The 17,819-nt window shown below is 40.6% G+C and overlaps 1 protein-coding gene across 1 annotated transcript; it reads left to right on the top strand.

Moving 5' to 3' along the window:
* Window positions 1–2,943: 2,943 nt before the first annotated feature.
* Window positions 2,944–7,458, top strand: mtx2 (metaxin 2). Its single transcript, XM_079169138.1, has 10 exons — window positions 2,944–3,091; window positions 4,026–4,073; window positions 4,175–4,221; window positions 4,362–4,434; window positions 4,607–4,683; window positions 4,871–4,963; window positions 5,074–5,112; window positions 5,277–5,402; window positions 5,505–5,581; window positions 6,455–7,458. Exons 1-10 carry the CDS (start codon window positions 3,052–3,054, stop codon window positions 6,612–6,614), a joined length of 780 nt encoding a protein of 259 aa, XP_079025264.1. The 5' UTR covers window positions 2,944–3,051; the 3' UTR covers window positions 6,615–7,458.
* The last annotated feature ends 10,361 nt before the right edge of the window (window positions 7,459–17,819 follow it).

Here is a 17,819-nt window from a genome sequence, read left to right as displayed (position 1 = left end):
ATGTATTTTGACTTATAGCTTAACTTTTACTTTGTTTTTAAATATTTCTGTTGTGTAGAGGTTTCATCCAACTCCACTCTGATATTTAATTCATTACTAAACGTTTTGAGTCTTACATTTAAGGAAACCTCAAGGTAGACGGTCTGACATCTCTCTGGAGAAATTAGGGAATTGCTAGACATCAGACATTAAAGGCGCGTGGTGCCTATTGGTTGGGGAGAGTGTGTCTCTTGGAGAAAACAGGGTTTTTATTTCTACAGGGTAAACATAATACAGGGTTTTATAATAGCTACCTAAAAATAACTTATGAATATGCACATTACCAAAACGTTGTTTCACACAAACTGGCGCTTAAAAAAGGGGCAAAATAATAAACAGGAGACCGGACTGGAGGATTGGCTTTGTGGCTGAAGAACAGTTGAACCAATAATGTTTTTATTTTGTACAGAGGAGCCTCCGAAAACAATGCATATTTAGTAGGACGAGTAGCCATAACGTGCAGATTTAGTTTTTTTAATCTCCAAAGATGAATGAACTTTCGGAAAAGTACGGGGAAATAAATATAGAATTTATAAAACAGCCAAATTGGAGGTAGAGGTTTTGAATGGACGACGCTGACTGTAAATCCAACGTGTTTTCTCAGGGTTACAGGGTTTTAACGAACATCCCTTTGTGAAACGTTTGTTGTTTGATTCAGCATCGAGAGGTTTGACATATTCCTCTCTGAAACAACAGTATATGTTGCATTTTCAAAGAATATGTTCTGTCTTTGATTCCAGTTCAATATGCTATTGAATTTTATTATAGCCATACACCAGTACTTATTTTTTATTTGTATTATTTAGAAGCATATTTTATTATTTGTAGCAAACATCTGTTCTTTTTTTTGTATGTTTATCTTTGAAAAAAACGAAGAAAATATCTTCGTGCAAGATTTTTTATATGTGGAAATGTTTTGATAAAATACTTCGATGATAAAAAGAAAAAATAATTAAAAAGTTTAAAACTGTAAAACTGCTTCTCATCCCTCTTTCAATTACACACACACACACGCACACGCACACGCACACACACACACACACACACACACACACACACACACACACACACACAGTTGAGACCGTATTACGGGGATTGTGACAGAGGGTCAGCGGAAGTGACGTAGACATTACCCCCAACATGTTTTAAGAATGTAAGAAAAATTCACAATATTCATCTTTGAACAAAGAATCAAACCGCTATGGATGATAACAATCTATTTGTAATGTCAACATAGACTTCATAATCATCGGCATATTTGGGGAAATCAAAGACATATCGCCTTTCGACACTTTAACTGAGCGATGCGTTATAGACGATCTTTGTTACGCTCATAATTGAACAGATCGTGAAGCCACTTGAGGTGAGCCAAGACAAATATCTAGTCCGTGATGTCTCAACTGAAGCTTTCTAAATGTGAGGATTTCCTCCCGTGGGAGGATTGGAAATGTGCTACGGGGATAAACGGCGATCCTTAACGTTTAATCATTCGAGCGACAGTCTGCTTTAAGCCAAGGCAGATATATAGGAGCCTAAAATGAGTATAGGCTTTATACATGGTGGACATATATTGTAGCACAACTATAGTCGATCAGCGTCTCTTTATGTTTAAAGAAAATCAGAGTCTCATGCGTCTTTTACGCATTATTTACGCACAGCGCAGGGCTACTTAAGGTGAAAGATACGGTGTGTGTGTGTGTGTGTGTGCGTTTGGTGGAATGTGAGGGAAATGAGTGCTGAGAGACATTAATTGGTCCCATCCGGTCGAGACGCGGTTAAATGTACAGGGAAGGCACAACGAGGGGTGACACAAAGAAACATGGAATATCTATCACATGCTGGAGATGCCTCCAGCCAATACTCACTCAGGAAAGGAAACGCTAAAAAGGTCTAACATTGGAGACAGTTGCCACAGAGCACTGGTGGATACTTTATGGGCTTTATTCTGCAGCAGGAAATGCAGTAAACCACATTTACACAGATCAAATGTTGTGTAACTTGGATGATTATATACTTTGTCAAAGTCTTTTTTTTTTAAGTTACCAGGAACATAAAAACGTGTATGCTCATTAAAATATGGACATTTTATTCAAAATAATACAAATAAACTTGGGGACTGCGGGTAAATATGCTATTTCGTCTGAATATAATTGAAACAAAACAGCATATACTGTCTGATTGATTGTATACTGTGCATTACACTCTTTGTATTATAATCATATTGTGTGATGCACGAGTTGTGTGTGTTTGTGCTTAGTGGACGTTATGCATGAAGGCTGCTGTATATCGCACCAACCTGCCGTTCTGAAGACTGACTGTGGTGAAGCAGGAACGACCCCGGCTGGTTGCGCGGAGTACTGCAGCCTGCAAGAGAAATACACACACCGGATCAGAACATCACGTAGAAATGTTGAGTGATGAGGTAAAACAACCTATAAGGCAATGCTTGTGATGAGTTACACAGTTCACAGGATAACAGAAAACGTAGGATGACATTTGATTAACATTAATTCAATTAGTGTCAGGGCATGATAATAAAATAAACACCCTTGCATAATTATACAAACAAACCAGCCATTCACACACTGTTGGCAAAGCTTACAATGGCCAGTTGAGACTGTGTCAAACTGGTTTAAATATTTGACCGTTTTAAGGCTAACATTCGCTCTGGCATTGTATTAAACTCTATTATGGATTGTTTTATTTAAATGTGTTTGTCCACCTGTATACATTGTAACCACACCGAAGACTGTAGATACTTGTTAATATGATATAGAAGTATATCTTGCTATGCCAGAGAATCATACACACAGTGACAGTGGAAACGGTCCAGCTCAAACGTAAAGCGGAACTAAACAATCTGAGTTACGTTTCCTCCTCGGGACCGTAATCGCAGGCGGACCAGTCTGTGACTGCAGAACAAGCACTTGCCCTTACACTTGCATGCAGTGGATTTGACCTCATCTTTAACTATAATTATTATTTAGCAATAAAGGACATTACAGCATCACAATGTCTCTTGCGGCAGAGGCTTTCGTGTCGCAGATGGCAGGTAATGTGTTGACTTTGCCCAGTGCTTCTATTATTGTCTAATAAGCTACCTTTAGCCAGCTAACATCAGCTAACGTTTACAGCCTTGTAGCACTTTCCTAGCAGTGGTTAAAACATGAGTGGCCATTATCGTTTAACGTAGCAGGACTGTTAAATTATAACTGTAACGATGACGGTGCCGGTCCACTCTATTAGTGTAACGGTAGCACAGACTAGCTTGATGGTTAGCCTAGCTCTCATATAGCACTGTCGCACAAGCTAGGTGTCCCAAATGGCTAGCTAAGTGTCGCAAATATGTTATGTTTTATAATGCTAATAAAGGTGTTTATCACATTAATATTAAAATACAAACCCAAGCAAAGAGTAAATTCAAGCAGCAACAGTTCAGGTGGATCCGAATTACAAAAACACGACTTTACCCTAATGAAGAGCGACTAATCAATGGTGACGTAAACCGCCATCGTAAGATCCAAGATGGCGAATAACGTCTTCCTCTCGTTCAACCTCGGAGTGCTGCTCGCGCCACTCTTCCGCTCGGTGCTGCCTCTGGTGGTCGGAAGCTATACTGCTACAATAATGACGTGGAGCCGTAGCGGTGTTGTAATATAACTTACAGCCATCAGCGGCAGTAGTGAGCGCCAGTGCTGCAGAGCACGACTCCTTTTTGGGGAGGGAAGAAGCTATGCGCTATCTTGGATTTTACGTTGGTTGTAAGGAATTAAATGAAATGTACCTACACTTCACCTACACTTTTTTTTTTTTTTACCTTTTATACACTCCTGGTATTGATGTGAAACCTCCTGAATTGTTGCTGAGATGTTTAGTGAAATAAATAAAATGAAATGATTAATGAACAGTTAACTCATCAGAAGTAACTATTCCACTTTGATAAGCTAACTTATCACTTTATATTTGTGTGTTTTTTACACTGACAGCTGCTGAGCCTTGGCCTGAATCTGCCACCTTGTACCAACCGCTGAAGGGTGAGTGAAATGGAGAAACAATATGACTTTCTGCTACAGAGGTATGGATATTAGTGTAGTTGTTTACATTACATTTTATATATATTTCTTTTTTTTTACAGAGGATCAGATTCTGCTGTCAGACTGCGCCTCATCTCTTGCTGTTCAGGTTGGTTTGTCCTCAACAAATATATATATAAGCAGGCGTGATATGTATGTTATTTGATAGGTGACATAAAAAGGTGACTGGACCATCGACGCTTTTTGCTCCTGCACTAATCGTCTCTGTCCTGTTTCCCTCCCGTGCAGACCTACCTCAGGATGTGCGGTCTGCCAGTGCAGGTGGTTTGCAGAGCAAATGCTGAATACATGTCACCTTCTGGTTAGTACACATGCTGCTGCAGACGGGAATTAAACCGCATGCTGTGAAGCCTATAATAACTTTGTATTGCTATCGTCACATTTTCAAATTCAGTTATCTACATTGTTAAGCTTATTTTGTTCTTATTGGCTGTGCATTGTAACCTACATTACACTTTTGTGTCTCTCTGTAGGGAAGATTCCCTTCATCCACGTAGGGAACCAGGTGGTGTCAGAACTCGGGCCAATAGTGCAGTTCACTAAAGCTAAGGTGTGTAACACTACGTCAAAGTTATAAGTTATTACAACCAGAGACATGTTGAGACTTTTTATCACCTGAACATTTCGTTGATGTCGTTTTCTCGGCATATTCCTCATGTTGGGAGATTACTTGTTTCTTTATTTTTCTTGTTTTATTTGTTAGTAAATAAGTGTACGTGTGTGTTTTGTGTTCTCAGGGTAATTCTCTGAGTGACGGCTTAGAGGATGTTCAGAGAGCTGAAATGAAAGCCTACATGGAGCTGGTCAACAACATGCTGCTTACTGCTGAGGTACACACACACACACACACACTCTGTCAGGCATCTAAACGCACAGCTGAAACAATGTACCGATCAGTATTTTTAGATAATATCTTCCATTTCTGGTCTGGTCCCTACAGCTGTACATCCAGTGGTGTGACGACGCTACGGCTGCCGAGGTGTGTATGTTCATCTTTAGATTGAAAGAAAAAAAAGATTTGAAAGTGACTATTCATTTCCTTCTAATCACGTGTGTGTGTGTGTGTGTGTGTGTGTGTGTGTGTGTGTGTGTGTGTGTGTGTGTGTGTGTGTGTGTGTGTGTGTGTGTGTGTGTTTTGTGTAGATCTCCCGCCCCAGATACAGCAGTCCTTACTCGTGGCCTCTCAGTAACATCCTCGCCTATCAGAAGCAGTGGGAGGTTCGCAGGAAGATGAACGCCGTCGGCTGGGGAGGGAAAACCCTGGAGCAGGTTGGCCACCACCTGACACCGATGGTTCTCATGCTATTATTTATGATTTGATAGAATATGTTGACATAAATAAAAACCCGTCTGTCCTCTGATGTGTTTCAGGTTTATGAGGATGTGAGTCAGTGCTGCCAGGCTCTCTCCCAGCGGCTGGGAACACAACCGTACTTCTTTAATAAACAGTAGGTATCTCTCTCTCAGTGCATGTGATGTCTTGTCTGTCATAGCAGCTTATTAACAGAACATGGCACAGTGATGGAGGGGAACACTTCAGTACTTACCTGCAGACTTTTCTCTTTAGCTGATCTCATTTTGTCTTTGGAAGCATCGGACAGCTGTTTCTTTAGCACCACCTTGTGGTGTAAAACTGTAATGAAAGTGGAACTTCTTTCTGTAACCCCTGAGAACATCTTATTACGTATCAATGCATTTAAACCAAGGATAACAAATGCAGCCACTTTATTTCTTTAATGTACTAATTGTTGACGCCACGGCGTCTTTTAACCTTTCAGTTCCTATTTCTCATTGACAGCTGAGTGAGGGAAGTGGTTGGAATGATTGGTAGAAGCAGGGAAGTGGTGCTGCACAACTAATCCATCGTAAATCAATCATGCTTTTAGCTTTTCCATAATTAAATTAACATGATCAACTGCGATATTGACGTTTTAAAATGATGAGGAAAGCTCCTCTGCATATCAAATCAAGTGCTTCTTAAGCTAACAGCCGGCCACCAGGGGGCGATCCAGATGTGTTTTGCTCCACTGTTTGGAGAGCTCTCACCCTGCAGCAGCATGTGAAAAACGTTCCTGAACGTTACGGCTGCAGTCCAGAGTAGAAGAGCAATAACTTTATATTTAATGCACTTAATTCAGGTGAAGAAGAACCTTATTTTGATGCAAAGATTTGTGAACTAGCAGGAATGTAGCGCAACGTGGAAGTGAAAACAGAGCTCTGTTGATTTAATTTAGGGTGAAAGCTTTTTGAAAGCCCCAAAAATCAATGAATAATTCTGATCTGTGTGTGTGTGTGTGTGTGTGTGTGTGTGTGTGTTGTAGGCCCACAGAACTGGATGCGTTGGTGTTCGGGCACCTCTTCACCATACTGACCACCAGACTGACCAGCACTGAGCTGGCAGAGCGGATCAAGAGCTACAGCAACCTGCTGTCCTTCTGCAGACGCATCGAACAGACCTACTTTGAAGACAAGAGCTCCTGAAGGAAAATGAAACCTCTCACCTGTATAATTCTTCTTCTTATAATGATGATGATCTCGCCCTGTACATTCGGTCCCTCCTCCTCTCATTCCCTCGTTGTAGCACTGAGAAGCTAACATCGGCTTCTCTTCACACGCCTGTCCCTTTTCGTGATTCTTGCTTTCCTTTCCTCTTTTGCGTGGTACTTGTACGTTGTTGCATGCTGCTGGTAGGAGACCAGGTGAGCCAGTTATGGATTAAGATGTGTCTACTGCATCATAAATATACCTTAAAGTACCCTAAAGTCATGGGAAAGCTCCTTCTTTAGACACACGTGTATCTAAAAAAAAACCCCATAATTTAACACAAAATATATCACAACTATCACGAGAAGAACACAAGCTGATCTGCATAACTCCTTTAGTTGAGCTGCTGCAGGAGTTTTCACAGAGCCTTTAGATTTCCAGCATTATGTGAATTAAATAAGAACGCTGACGATGGTAATCCAACTCTTCTGTCTCAGAAGGAGGTCGGGGGTCGGGGTTAGCTGCGTCAGGCTCAAGGACACTTCAGCAGGGTGGATGCTTCATAAGCTTAGACTTAATTTATCTGCTTCCATTGTTTGCTGTCTCCTCTGACGTCACGGTGCAGATATATACCTGCATACTCGGAGAGGTTGGATTTTTACAGCTGTGTGACACGGCTGCCTTTCACTTAGACCATGTAAGAAATGTGAGTCAGTGCTGCTTTTTTTCTGTACAAAAACCCATAATGATGAAGAGGATGTGACTTAATCTTTAGTTTTTCCACCATTGTTTTTTCTTTGAGTGAATTGAAAGTGCCTACAGAATAAAAGTCATTAAATTCAACAAAGCTTTGAGTTGAGTCTTTTACGTTACACGTTTTCAGAGATTCTTAAATATGTGCTAATTTGCAAATATTTCCTGAACAGAAATCCGAACATTTGATAAAGCCAGGTTCAAAATGTTTGTTTGATTTTGTTTACATACTGGAGTCAAAGGTTTTAACAGATGGAATTTTATATCACTCCATAAATCAGAAAATACGGTCAAAAAACATCAGTTTTGGCCATGGAGTCAGATGGAAATAGACAAAGTGGTAAAATAAAAACCTAAATATGTATTTAGTGTTTTCTTTCCACTAGTGTAGAAGAAGACGAGATAGAAAAGAAGTCAAAAACTTGTCCAGCTTATTGAAAATATATTTTGTTGCCTATAGTGTCTCCTGTTAAAATTACACAAATTCTAAAAATGGGACAGATTTTAGGTTTGACATTTTCTTTATGTGTAATAATCTTTTATTGATGAATGATAATATAACTGCTGTAATTCTGTCATCAACTCTACAAAATGAAAGACAACAAACAGACAAACTCAGTGTTGAACAGCTCAGCCTCAGTCTCTGAGAACGTCTCCTGAAATCTATTTTCAGGCCAAATAAGTCGTTGCAGGTTCACGATGTCTGATCACCTCTCATTGGCCTCCAGACGAAGCGAGCGTCTGTCTTCCAGGTTTCCTGTGAGGTCAGAGTGTGACCTCTGAACTTCCAGGATCAGTGACATCATGAGTGATGTGCTGCAGCGGCCGAACACATCTAGAGGTCATCAGCCAGACAGACAGAGACACAAACATCTGTACTGAAGAAGTTCACTAAAGTCTGCAGCCATTTGAACCTCAGACCACCGAGAACCGCATGACCCCATCGTCTATAGTCATTCACAGGTTAACTGTATGAATGTTCACCCTCAAAAATCACCCTAAACATCACATCTCAGGTCTACATTGTTGTGTATTTCTCATATTCTGGAAGAGAATTGGTCCAATATATCGTCAATGCAGCTACAATGTGTTTTGGTCAGTGTGCAAACACTCTATTGTGTGTGTGTGTGTGTGTGTGTGTGTGTGTGTGTGTGTGTGTGTGTGTATGTACACTGACCTGCATTCAAACTCTTACTTTAGTAAAAGTACAAAAGTATTAGCATCAAAATAGATTTACCAAAAGTAAAAGTACTTATTATGCATGCAGAATGGACCATTTTAGAATAATTTACATATAATGATGGCTGGATTATAATGAATAAGTATCAAGAAGTATAAAATAGAAATACTCAAGTACAGTCAGAGTACGAGATGATGGTTTCTTACTGGAGCCTCTATTTTAGAACAATCCTACAGGAGACATCATCACAGATGGACGTCTTCACCCACAACCACGCTTCTGTTTTTCACTCATGCAGCTGTAGACTTGGTCACAACCTCACGAGAATATTGCACATGATTTGTATTTAATAATCCTTCATTGTATACCAAAATACATTGAACTGAAGTGTAAATAATCTAGCATGGCTTCATCGCCAAGTAGGTTTTCCCACACACAGAACTAGCTTACGTGTGTTGTTGCATAACATACACATAGTAAAATATAAATAAAAAGAAATATTTAAACATTAATATAGAATAGAAGAAATCTACAATAAAAATATGATACAAATATATAAGATATATCTGTATTAAATCAAAGAGCTGCTCGTAAAAGTGGAGGTTTGGTGCAGAAATGTACAAAATGACCCAAGAAACGTGCAACGGCTCACATTAACAAAGTATAGAAAGAATATGTGTGTTAATGTAACGCATGTCCAGATGTGAAGAGGTCAACGTAAGGTGTAGTGTCTATGGGAGGGGACAGGAGTCCGTGTCGGGGTGGGGGGTGGGGTCATGGCCTTGTTGATGAGGCCAGCTGCAGATTGGAAGAAACTGTTTTTCCGGTGTTTTCTTTTTAGTCCTGATGGATTGCAGCCTCCAGAGGGAAGTGATTCAAAAAGTTAGAATCCAAGGTGGGAGGGGTCTATCACAACATCTCCTGCACCAGACCATGTTGAGTTCACCGTCTACAGACCAGTTGCTCTGGAGTAGGTCAGTGATGGTTTTGTGGTAACTTTAACTTTAACATTAACATTAGAAGTCTTATGTAGGAGCTGAACTTTTACCCCTCATTGCCCTCATCTCAGCTCTTCTGCAGGAAGCAGCGACGTCTGTAGACAGAGAGCCACGACGACTCATCCGATGGTACTCTGAACCTTTCTGTTATCTTCAACTATAACACCGTCCCCGCTTTCAGTAGAGACTGCTGCAATGTCCTTCATGTTCTCTCCAAACTGTTTTAGGGCGTCAGACCATCAGGGATTGAAGGTTCCAGGTTTAAACATTGGGGGAGATTCATTTAAAAACGATTATCTAATCGTGAGGCCATGTCTTGTAGAGGGGGTCCTGAGTATTATTTCAGTGTGTTTGTATGATGCATTTCACAACAGCACCTTTGTGCTTAATCCAGTTAACACACACTAATTACTAACTACTACATACACAAAGCAGAGAAAATGTCGAGGGGGAACTCATATGATCTCAATAACCTTTATTTTTGAAACACTGCACTGGGCACAGCTTCATCAGGTGCACATGTTGTAATGACAGACTTCTTCCAGGAGGGGGCAGCAGGGGATAGAAGAGGATGCTGCTGCTGCAGAGACGTGAACGTTTTGGTGTGCTGATTATGGAAAAAACTGTATAAGGACATATTTAAGAAGATGGAGAAAATAAACACGTGCTTATACAGAATTTGTCCATTTTGATTTATTTCGCAGTTTTGGGGCAAATGTTATCTGACAAAATGTGAACACGTGACAGAAACTGTGACAGGAAACATTTGTCAGAGGAGGGCTGTCTGCTGTTTTTAATAAACTGTTGTTGGTTTCATTTGTTACAACATTTTGAACATTTTGTTTTGCTTTATATGTCACTGAATGAGCGGATTGGCTTGTTCTCTGTTTTCATTGCACCACTGACCAGTGTGTAGCTGGTTGTGATTCTGCTGTTTGATGCATGCTGGGCTATGATGCAACAAAATGCAAAAAAACCCAAAAGCAACAACAAGACATTTGAAAGGGTGGAGCCATAGAGTCTGAATGCACTGAATCATTATTTCAGTTCCTCTGCTGTGCCTTTTATTCGGTGACATGTACGAACATGGTTTTAATTACTCTTGTTGGTGAACAACAAACTGAATTTGCTAATTTGCATTCTTTCTATTTTTACGGCTTAGTCTTTACCATTATAAAGAAAACGATATGTTTATTAAAACCAGTTAATTCCAATACCGGGAACAGACCCAGGGGCCCAAATTGTCAGGGTTCCCCCGACCTTAATATCACTCAAAGAGACACACAACAGGAAGAGGGACACACAACAGGAAGACACATTTAAAATGACCACGAAGAAAAAAACCAAAGAGATGAAAAACAACAACAAAGAGGCACAAAACAACAGCGAAACAACAACAGACAAAAGATAACCACACAAAATCAGAATCAGAATCAGAAACTGTTTATTGTCAAGTATGTTACACATACGAGGAATGTGACAACAGTAAAACACAGTGCAATAGTGTGACATCATTTGGAAATATACAAATCTACAATAAATATGGTAAACAAACAAAAATATTTGCAAAGTGACACAAAATTACCTCAAAAAGACAAAAAGCAACTTTTAAAGAGAAATCATTCACAGACAAAACATAACGACAAAAAGATCAAAACAATTGCAAAGTGAGGCCACACAACTACAAAAAGACTCCAAACAACCACAAAGAAACAAAACATAACTACAAAAAGACTCCAAACAACCACAAAGAAACAAAACATAACTACAAAGAGATGCAAAACGACTTCAAAGAGACACAAAGCAACTACAAAGAGATGCAAAACGACTACAAAAAACCAAAACATTTTAAAAGTGCCACAAAATGACCACAAAGACACAAAACCACAGAGAGATGCGTAACGACCACAAAAGGAGGCTAAATAACTACAAAGTCTCTCGTGCTCCTGCGTAGGAGAGGTGGTTGGGTCGTTTGCGTGCCTGAGGCCATTTGTGTCTTACTCCACCCACGGTTAATCAAAACCACAAGTGGTGCTGGAACTAAGAAATAGTGCTGTAATAAAGGTTGAATTGAATGTGTGATGATAAAGAAATAATACTAAACACTGTCTCCAGCAATGAATTCTGAAAAAGATTCAGATTTTGTGTTCAGCGTTGGTCAGTTCAGTGATTAGAGGACGAGTGTCGAGTCAATGAAAGATCCTCATCAGATGTGTTTGTGTGTGAGAGGAGGAGGGCGGGGGGGGAGGGGATTTTCAAAGTCATTAAATAAATAGGAAGGTTTCTGCGCTCACGGGTGTGATTCATGAGTACATATGCAAACATGTGCTGTGATGTGAAGTGTCGGATTAGACAGTACGACTGTAGGCTGATAATTACACAGCTTGATTATCAGAGTGAGTCATGATACATAATCTGGACTTTTTTTTTTATTTCTCTCTCCCCGGGAGGGAGAGGAGAAGATTGTTTTTATTGTATCCGGTGAGTGTGGGTGAGATTGTTAATGCGTATGGTGTATGTTTTATTTTTTTTAATTTGATAAAATCAATTCAATAAGTCCTCTCTGGTGCTGTGAGCCAGAATATCTCTAATCTCATTCACATAAACAGGATCAGCGGGACGTCTCAGGTGTCGCAGCACCGGGGCGGTTTCACAGACTGAGCTCAGGGCCCGTGGGTGAAGATTTAGGAGAATGTATTTATACATGATAACATCTTTTCTAACCCAGAATAAAGGACGTCATCAAGGTTAAGAGCCAATGACTTTTGACACAATCCCCCCCCCCCCCCCCCTCACTGAGCTTTTACCAGCACCCTGCCAAGGCTCAGCACCGTGACAGCGCAGCAGGAAACCCTGCCCTTCTCCAAAACAAAAACTATTTGCAGGCAGCGAACAAAGCCATACGTGTCTTCTCACTGAAGGTTGGTGGATGCTTGTTAAATGCCCTTCACTCAGTTAGAAGAAGAGAAGGAGGCAAGGAAATGAATGCACGTTAAGCATCTTAAAATGTACAGATATTTAAATGAAAGTAAAGGGTATATGATAACAAAGGGTATTGAAGGGTTTGAGCGAACATTCGTTTTTGTAGTGAAGACTTTTCAGACTGCATACAATGCAAACTTTTATTTTACTTTATTTTTTTTTGCTTATGAAGCTCAAGGGACAGTCTGGCTTTACACATGAGGTTCAGATTATTTCATGTCTCATGCAGTTGAAAATGTCTTCTGTTTCTCTGAGAAAATAGCCCTGATGTCATGAGGAGAGGCCATCAAGATGCATTATGGGAAAATCAGAGTCAGATCACCTCTGCCGCTAAAGTGCTTGGAGTACCGTTTTAATGTAAATTAATTAAAGTTTCGCTTCACCTCTGACCTAAAAACACTTCCTATTGACATAAGAAAACACAGTTATTTGTTTTGTATTTTAACCACGACAGCGAACAACCTTAATTAAAGGACCAGTGTGTGGGATCTGGCGGCATCTAGCGGTGAAGTTACAGACTGCAACTAACTGAAACGTCTCGCGTGTGCAAGAATGCAGGAAAGATTGTGAACGGCCCTGTGTAGAGCCAGAGTTTGGTTTGTCCGTTCTGTGCTACTGTAGAAACATGGCGGACTCCCTGAAGAAGACCCTGCTCCTTATGTAGGCATATACTCTAAAGAAAACACGTATTACTGCTTTATTTCATTACTGTCAATAAATCCCCCTGAATGCTACACACTGTTCCTTTAACCATACAGGTAAATGAAAAAAAAACACCGTCTCTCCTCGAGCAGACGGATACTTGTGCACAAAATAACGAAGCAGCAAACGGTACAACAGCAGCACGAACAGCACATGGGAGGAAGACACATTTCTACATCTGCATGCAGCTCACAGCAGAAGTTAGCAGACAATCCAAACTGTCCGTCTTTCATGACGTATGTGTGTGTTTGTTTAATGCCTGTGTGTGTGTAAGTAAACATTTGTACCTGTTGGCATGTTTTTTCTCCATCTTGTGTGAAGGTGATGATGCACTTGTGTGTGTGTGTGTGTGTGTGTGTGTGTGTGTGTGTGTGTGTAGTCCCTCTGAGTGTGTTAGGAAGCTTCTTTTTTTTAAGGCGATGTAGATTTGAGTGGAATAAAGAGATTAGCTGTGTGTCGATAATCCTCTCCTCTCTCACACACACACACACACACACACACACACACACACACACACACACACACACACACACACACACACACACACACACACACATACACACACTACTACTTACCCTCCACCAATCTCACGTCTTTTCTAATCGACCGTGTTGTTTTGCAGTCGTGTTGAGCCTCATCCTTCACAGTTTACGCTGATAAACTTTATGTGCTGCAGCACACTTGATTTACATGTTGCAAAAAAAACCCCAAAAAGAAACACGAGTGAGATTTGTCACAGGAAAGGTTGCTGTTTACTCCAAAAGGCTTAAACGTTCAGAGGTTTCGGTAATTCACAGTTTTACATACGGATCACCTGGTGGTTTATTCTCACTCTGGTGCTGCAACAGGCGCCATCCATTATATAAAACACTAAATGTTCTCTGCTCCCCCGACAAGTGGCCGTCAAGGAGCCCAAAAGTAAAGCGTATTAAAGGGAAAAAAGCATCTAAGTGCTCTTAAGGTGCATTCAGCTAGATAGGAAAGTAGCAGTCAGGTGAAGGGAGAGTTCATATTGATGTCTGATGGAGAGAGAGAGAGAGTGTGTTCATTTCATCAGAAATAATGAGATTGTAAGTCAATGCCGGCTGCCAGCTCTCACTCACCAGAATATAAATGTGTCTGTTCAAATTAGGGACAAGAAAAAGCAGACAAACACATTGGATTTGAGCCCAGACTCTAAATCTCTGTCGCTGAAGGGCTTCACTCCAAAACACTTCAAATCCATTTAGTAAGTAAGCTGTTATCTGATGATTTTCGGCCAGTGTTTCAGTCAGTCAGTAACTCCAGAGAGAGGATTTATGATGAGTTCTGTGGTCCAGACAAGCAATTATGTTGCTTGTTTCAAAGAAGAAACCTTGGTGTCATCAAGAGTCAGCGCGGCCCATTTAAATCTGTCTGTCTCTCGTTTACAATCAGCGGCTGAGCTGCAGGGTCATGCATGCAAACCAAAATGAAAGCGTGTATCCTGGAAACAATGTACGAGAACATACTGAGAATATACGGATGACTGGCGGAAAGGGGGATTATGCTGTACGAGTGGTTTTGATACTTTCTCCAGAATAGAAGTTTGTCATTATTGGAACCAGTTATAACCATTGTCAACTAAAACTGATGGCAGGGTGGAGCGTCACTGTCACGAAAAGACAGTGTTTGAATTATTCCAGTGCTCAGTAAAGTACAAGGAAACCTTTTCATGTATTCCCCAAGCTGTGTACCATTAGTTCAATCTCCATACAACCACGGATTGATGATCATCAGCCATGTTTTTATTCTATCAGATTCAGATCTTTCATGTTTCATGTTTCATGTTTCACGTTTCTTGTCTTAAAGAATAAAGGAAGTTAAACTCACTTTTCTCATCTTTTGTTCTTGTGCTTCAGCTTCAGGATGAGGAAACTCTGATGTGTTTGGATTTCTGGGTGATTTCAACAGTTTTGACTAAATAACTAAAGTCAGATTTTGAAAGAAACCTGAACAGAATGAATACAAAATAAGTTTGTAGCAACATAAAAACTAGACAATCAGCACTCACCACAGCTAAACCGAATATGATAAAAATACAAACAAACTCCCACAAAACAAAACAGGGCGGCAAAAATAATTGACAATAAATCTGTAACTTAAAAAAAAGTCCTAACTGGACTTCTATAAACACGTCTCGTATTTAAAGAGCTGATGTGTAGCTGAAGGTTGTTCCACGACATGGCACCAATTGGAAAAAGGGAACTTCTGGCTCCATTATCACATGAACGAGTACATTTGCCTCCGATAGAAGTAGCAGAACATGTAAAATACTCCAGTACCTCAAAATGGTACTTAAGGTCATGATGAATGTACTTAGTAGTGTCAGTAATCAAACACATTGACATTATACCATCAGAGTGACTTGAAAGATGCTTTTGTAATGTTTTTATGAGGAGACAAACAAACACATCTATTACAGTCATTCATCACAGTAAACCAAGCACTCACTCACTTGGTCGTATGCTTTCAGTTCAAACACTGCATGGATGTAACACCAGTTTGTGAGGGAAAATAATATCTTTAAAGACGATTTTACTGGCAGGCGGCAAACAGCCGGTTCTGAAACGTGTGTAGCCAAAACTGAAGCGTCTTAAAACTCACGTTCTCTGTAGTGACCAGCAGGGGGCGACTCCTCTGGTTGTATAGAAGTCTATGAGAAAATGACTCTACTTCTCTCTTGATTTATTCAGCTTTGGTTGTACTAAACTTCACCCTCTGGTTCTGAATAAAACAAGATGGCGACGGCCTCGAGGCTTCAGAACCACAGTCCACAAACCGCTTCTCATATATAGTCCGTGTTTCCTGGTGGAGAACTCTTGTAATGTTGGGTGGTTGACAGCAAGCGAAGAGCAACATGTGTGTTTTGTTGTGACGGTTTACTTAACTCTGAAATATGATTTTAATATTAAACAGCAGCAGATGGCTCCGTCCAAAAGGGAGGAACACAAGCCTCGGAGTGTGTGCAGACACAAACAGGAAGAACTTAAAAGAGGAGAGACTGCAAATATTCAGAAAACGTTTTTTAGAATTCAACCTGGTGGGAAAGTCCTGGGTGTTCTCCTGCGACATTTTCACTCTCTGCTGTTTGTGTTTAAAGCGGCCAACGGGAGACGGAAAGGTTTCAGTCGAGGAACACGCAGCTCCGATGGAGAGGGCGAGTCACACCGAGCCACATGTTTTGAACGTGAGTTAATGTTGTGTAGCTGTAATCTGAGGTGTGTTTCATTTCCTGAAGCTGTCACTCTTTCTCCAATGACCTCACTCTGAGTGTGTGTGTGTGTGTGTGTGTATGTGTGTGTGTGGGGAGGCCCTCTATGACCGAGGGGCTTAAGTGGCCTGAGAGACCCCACCACCATGTAATCACACACACATATGTGCCTTGAAATGTAATGATCATGTGAAACAGAATGTGTGTGTGTGCGACATGCATGCATGTTTGTGCAGACTAAACACTGACCTACATTGCTATTTTGACTGATTAGACGTTGTTCATAATGAGACCTATTAACATCAGACCTTAAATACACACACACACACACCTCGGTGGTCCATGTGAACCTCAGATCCAGTCTACACAAAGCAGAACACACTCTTTGTCTTGTCGGAGGCTGTGGGTGATGCTGTTGTTGCAGTTTTTGTTTGAAAGGTACGTTTCTTTTCATTCACTTTTACTTCCTGTCATCTTTTGTTTGTCTCTTCCACTTCCACCTGACACACACACACACACACACACACACACACACACACACACACACACACACACACACACACACACACACACACACACACACACACAAACACACACGCAAAACATCCTGTGTTATGTCCAAGTTTTTCTTAAAGAAGATTTCAGGGACAAACAATCCACATTGTGAAGCAGATGCTGCTTCAAAAATCGAATGGCTTGTTTTAAATCTTGATCACATCAAACTCTTTATCTGGTCGTCTCTAATTTCCGGCGTCTGGTTTTTGGATGCATACAGACAAAAATTGAATGTAAATGTTTTACTGAGGCATTACCTTGATTTCATTTTAGAGTAAATGGATGCCGGGTCTCTTTGGTGTTTCAATGTTATTCATATGTGTGTCCAGCACAGCTGGAACAACATAGTGTGAGAGAGAGAGAGAGAGAGAGAGAGAGAGAGAGAGAGAGAGAGAGAGAGAGAGAGAGAGAGAGAGAGAGAGAGAGAGAGAGAGAGAGAGAGAGGTTTACTGGAAACATGAGTACAGAAAGAGAGAGTGAGTGGAGGAATGTATTTCTCATGTACTTGTCATGTTCGCATACTATAGAGCACACTGATGTCGCCCTTTTCCGTTTCCCCCTTCCATTTCATCTTCTATCTCAGTTGTTCGACGCGAAAACACGTGTGCTGTCAGTAATGTGCTTTGAATTATTGGGGTCAAACCCTGTCCTTTATGCTGGCGAGCATTTTTTATTCCAACGTGATTTTAATGGGTGGTGTATGAATCGCATGCTACTTTTATGTGTGTCATGTTACGCATTTTGAGCTTTTTTCGCATGTCCTTTCACGCCACAACGTTACCGTGAATGGGTCGTGGTTA

Source organism: Pholis gunnellus (genome assembly GCF_910591455.1).
Source record: "Pholis gunnellus genome assembly, chromosome: 11".
NCBI classification, from domain to species: Eukaryota; Metazoa; Chordata; class Actinopteri; order Perciformes; family Pholidae; genus Pholis; species Pholis gunnellus.
The sequence above is the reverse complement of the archived record's forward strand: the minus strand, read 5'-3'. Positions and strand labels throughout refer to the sequence as shown.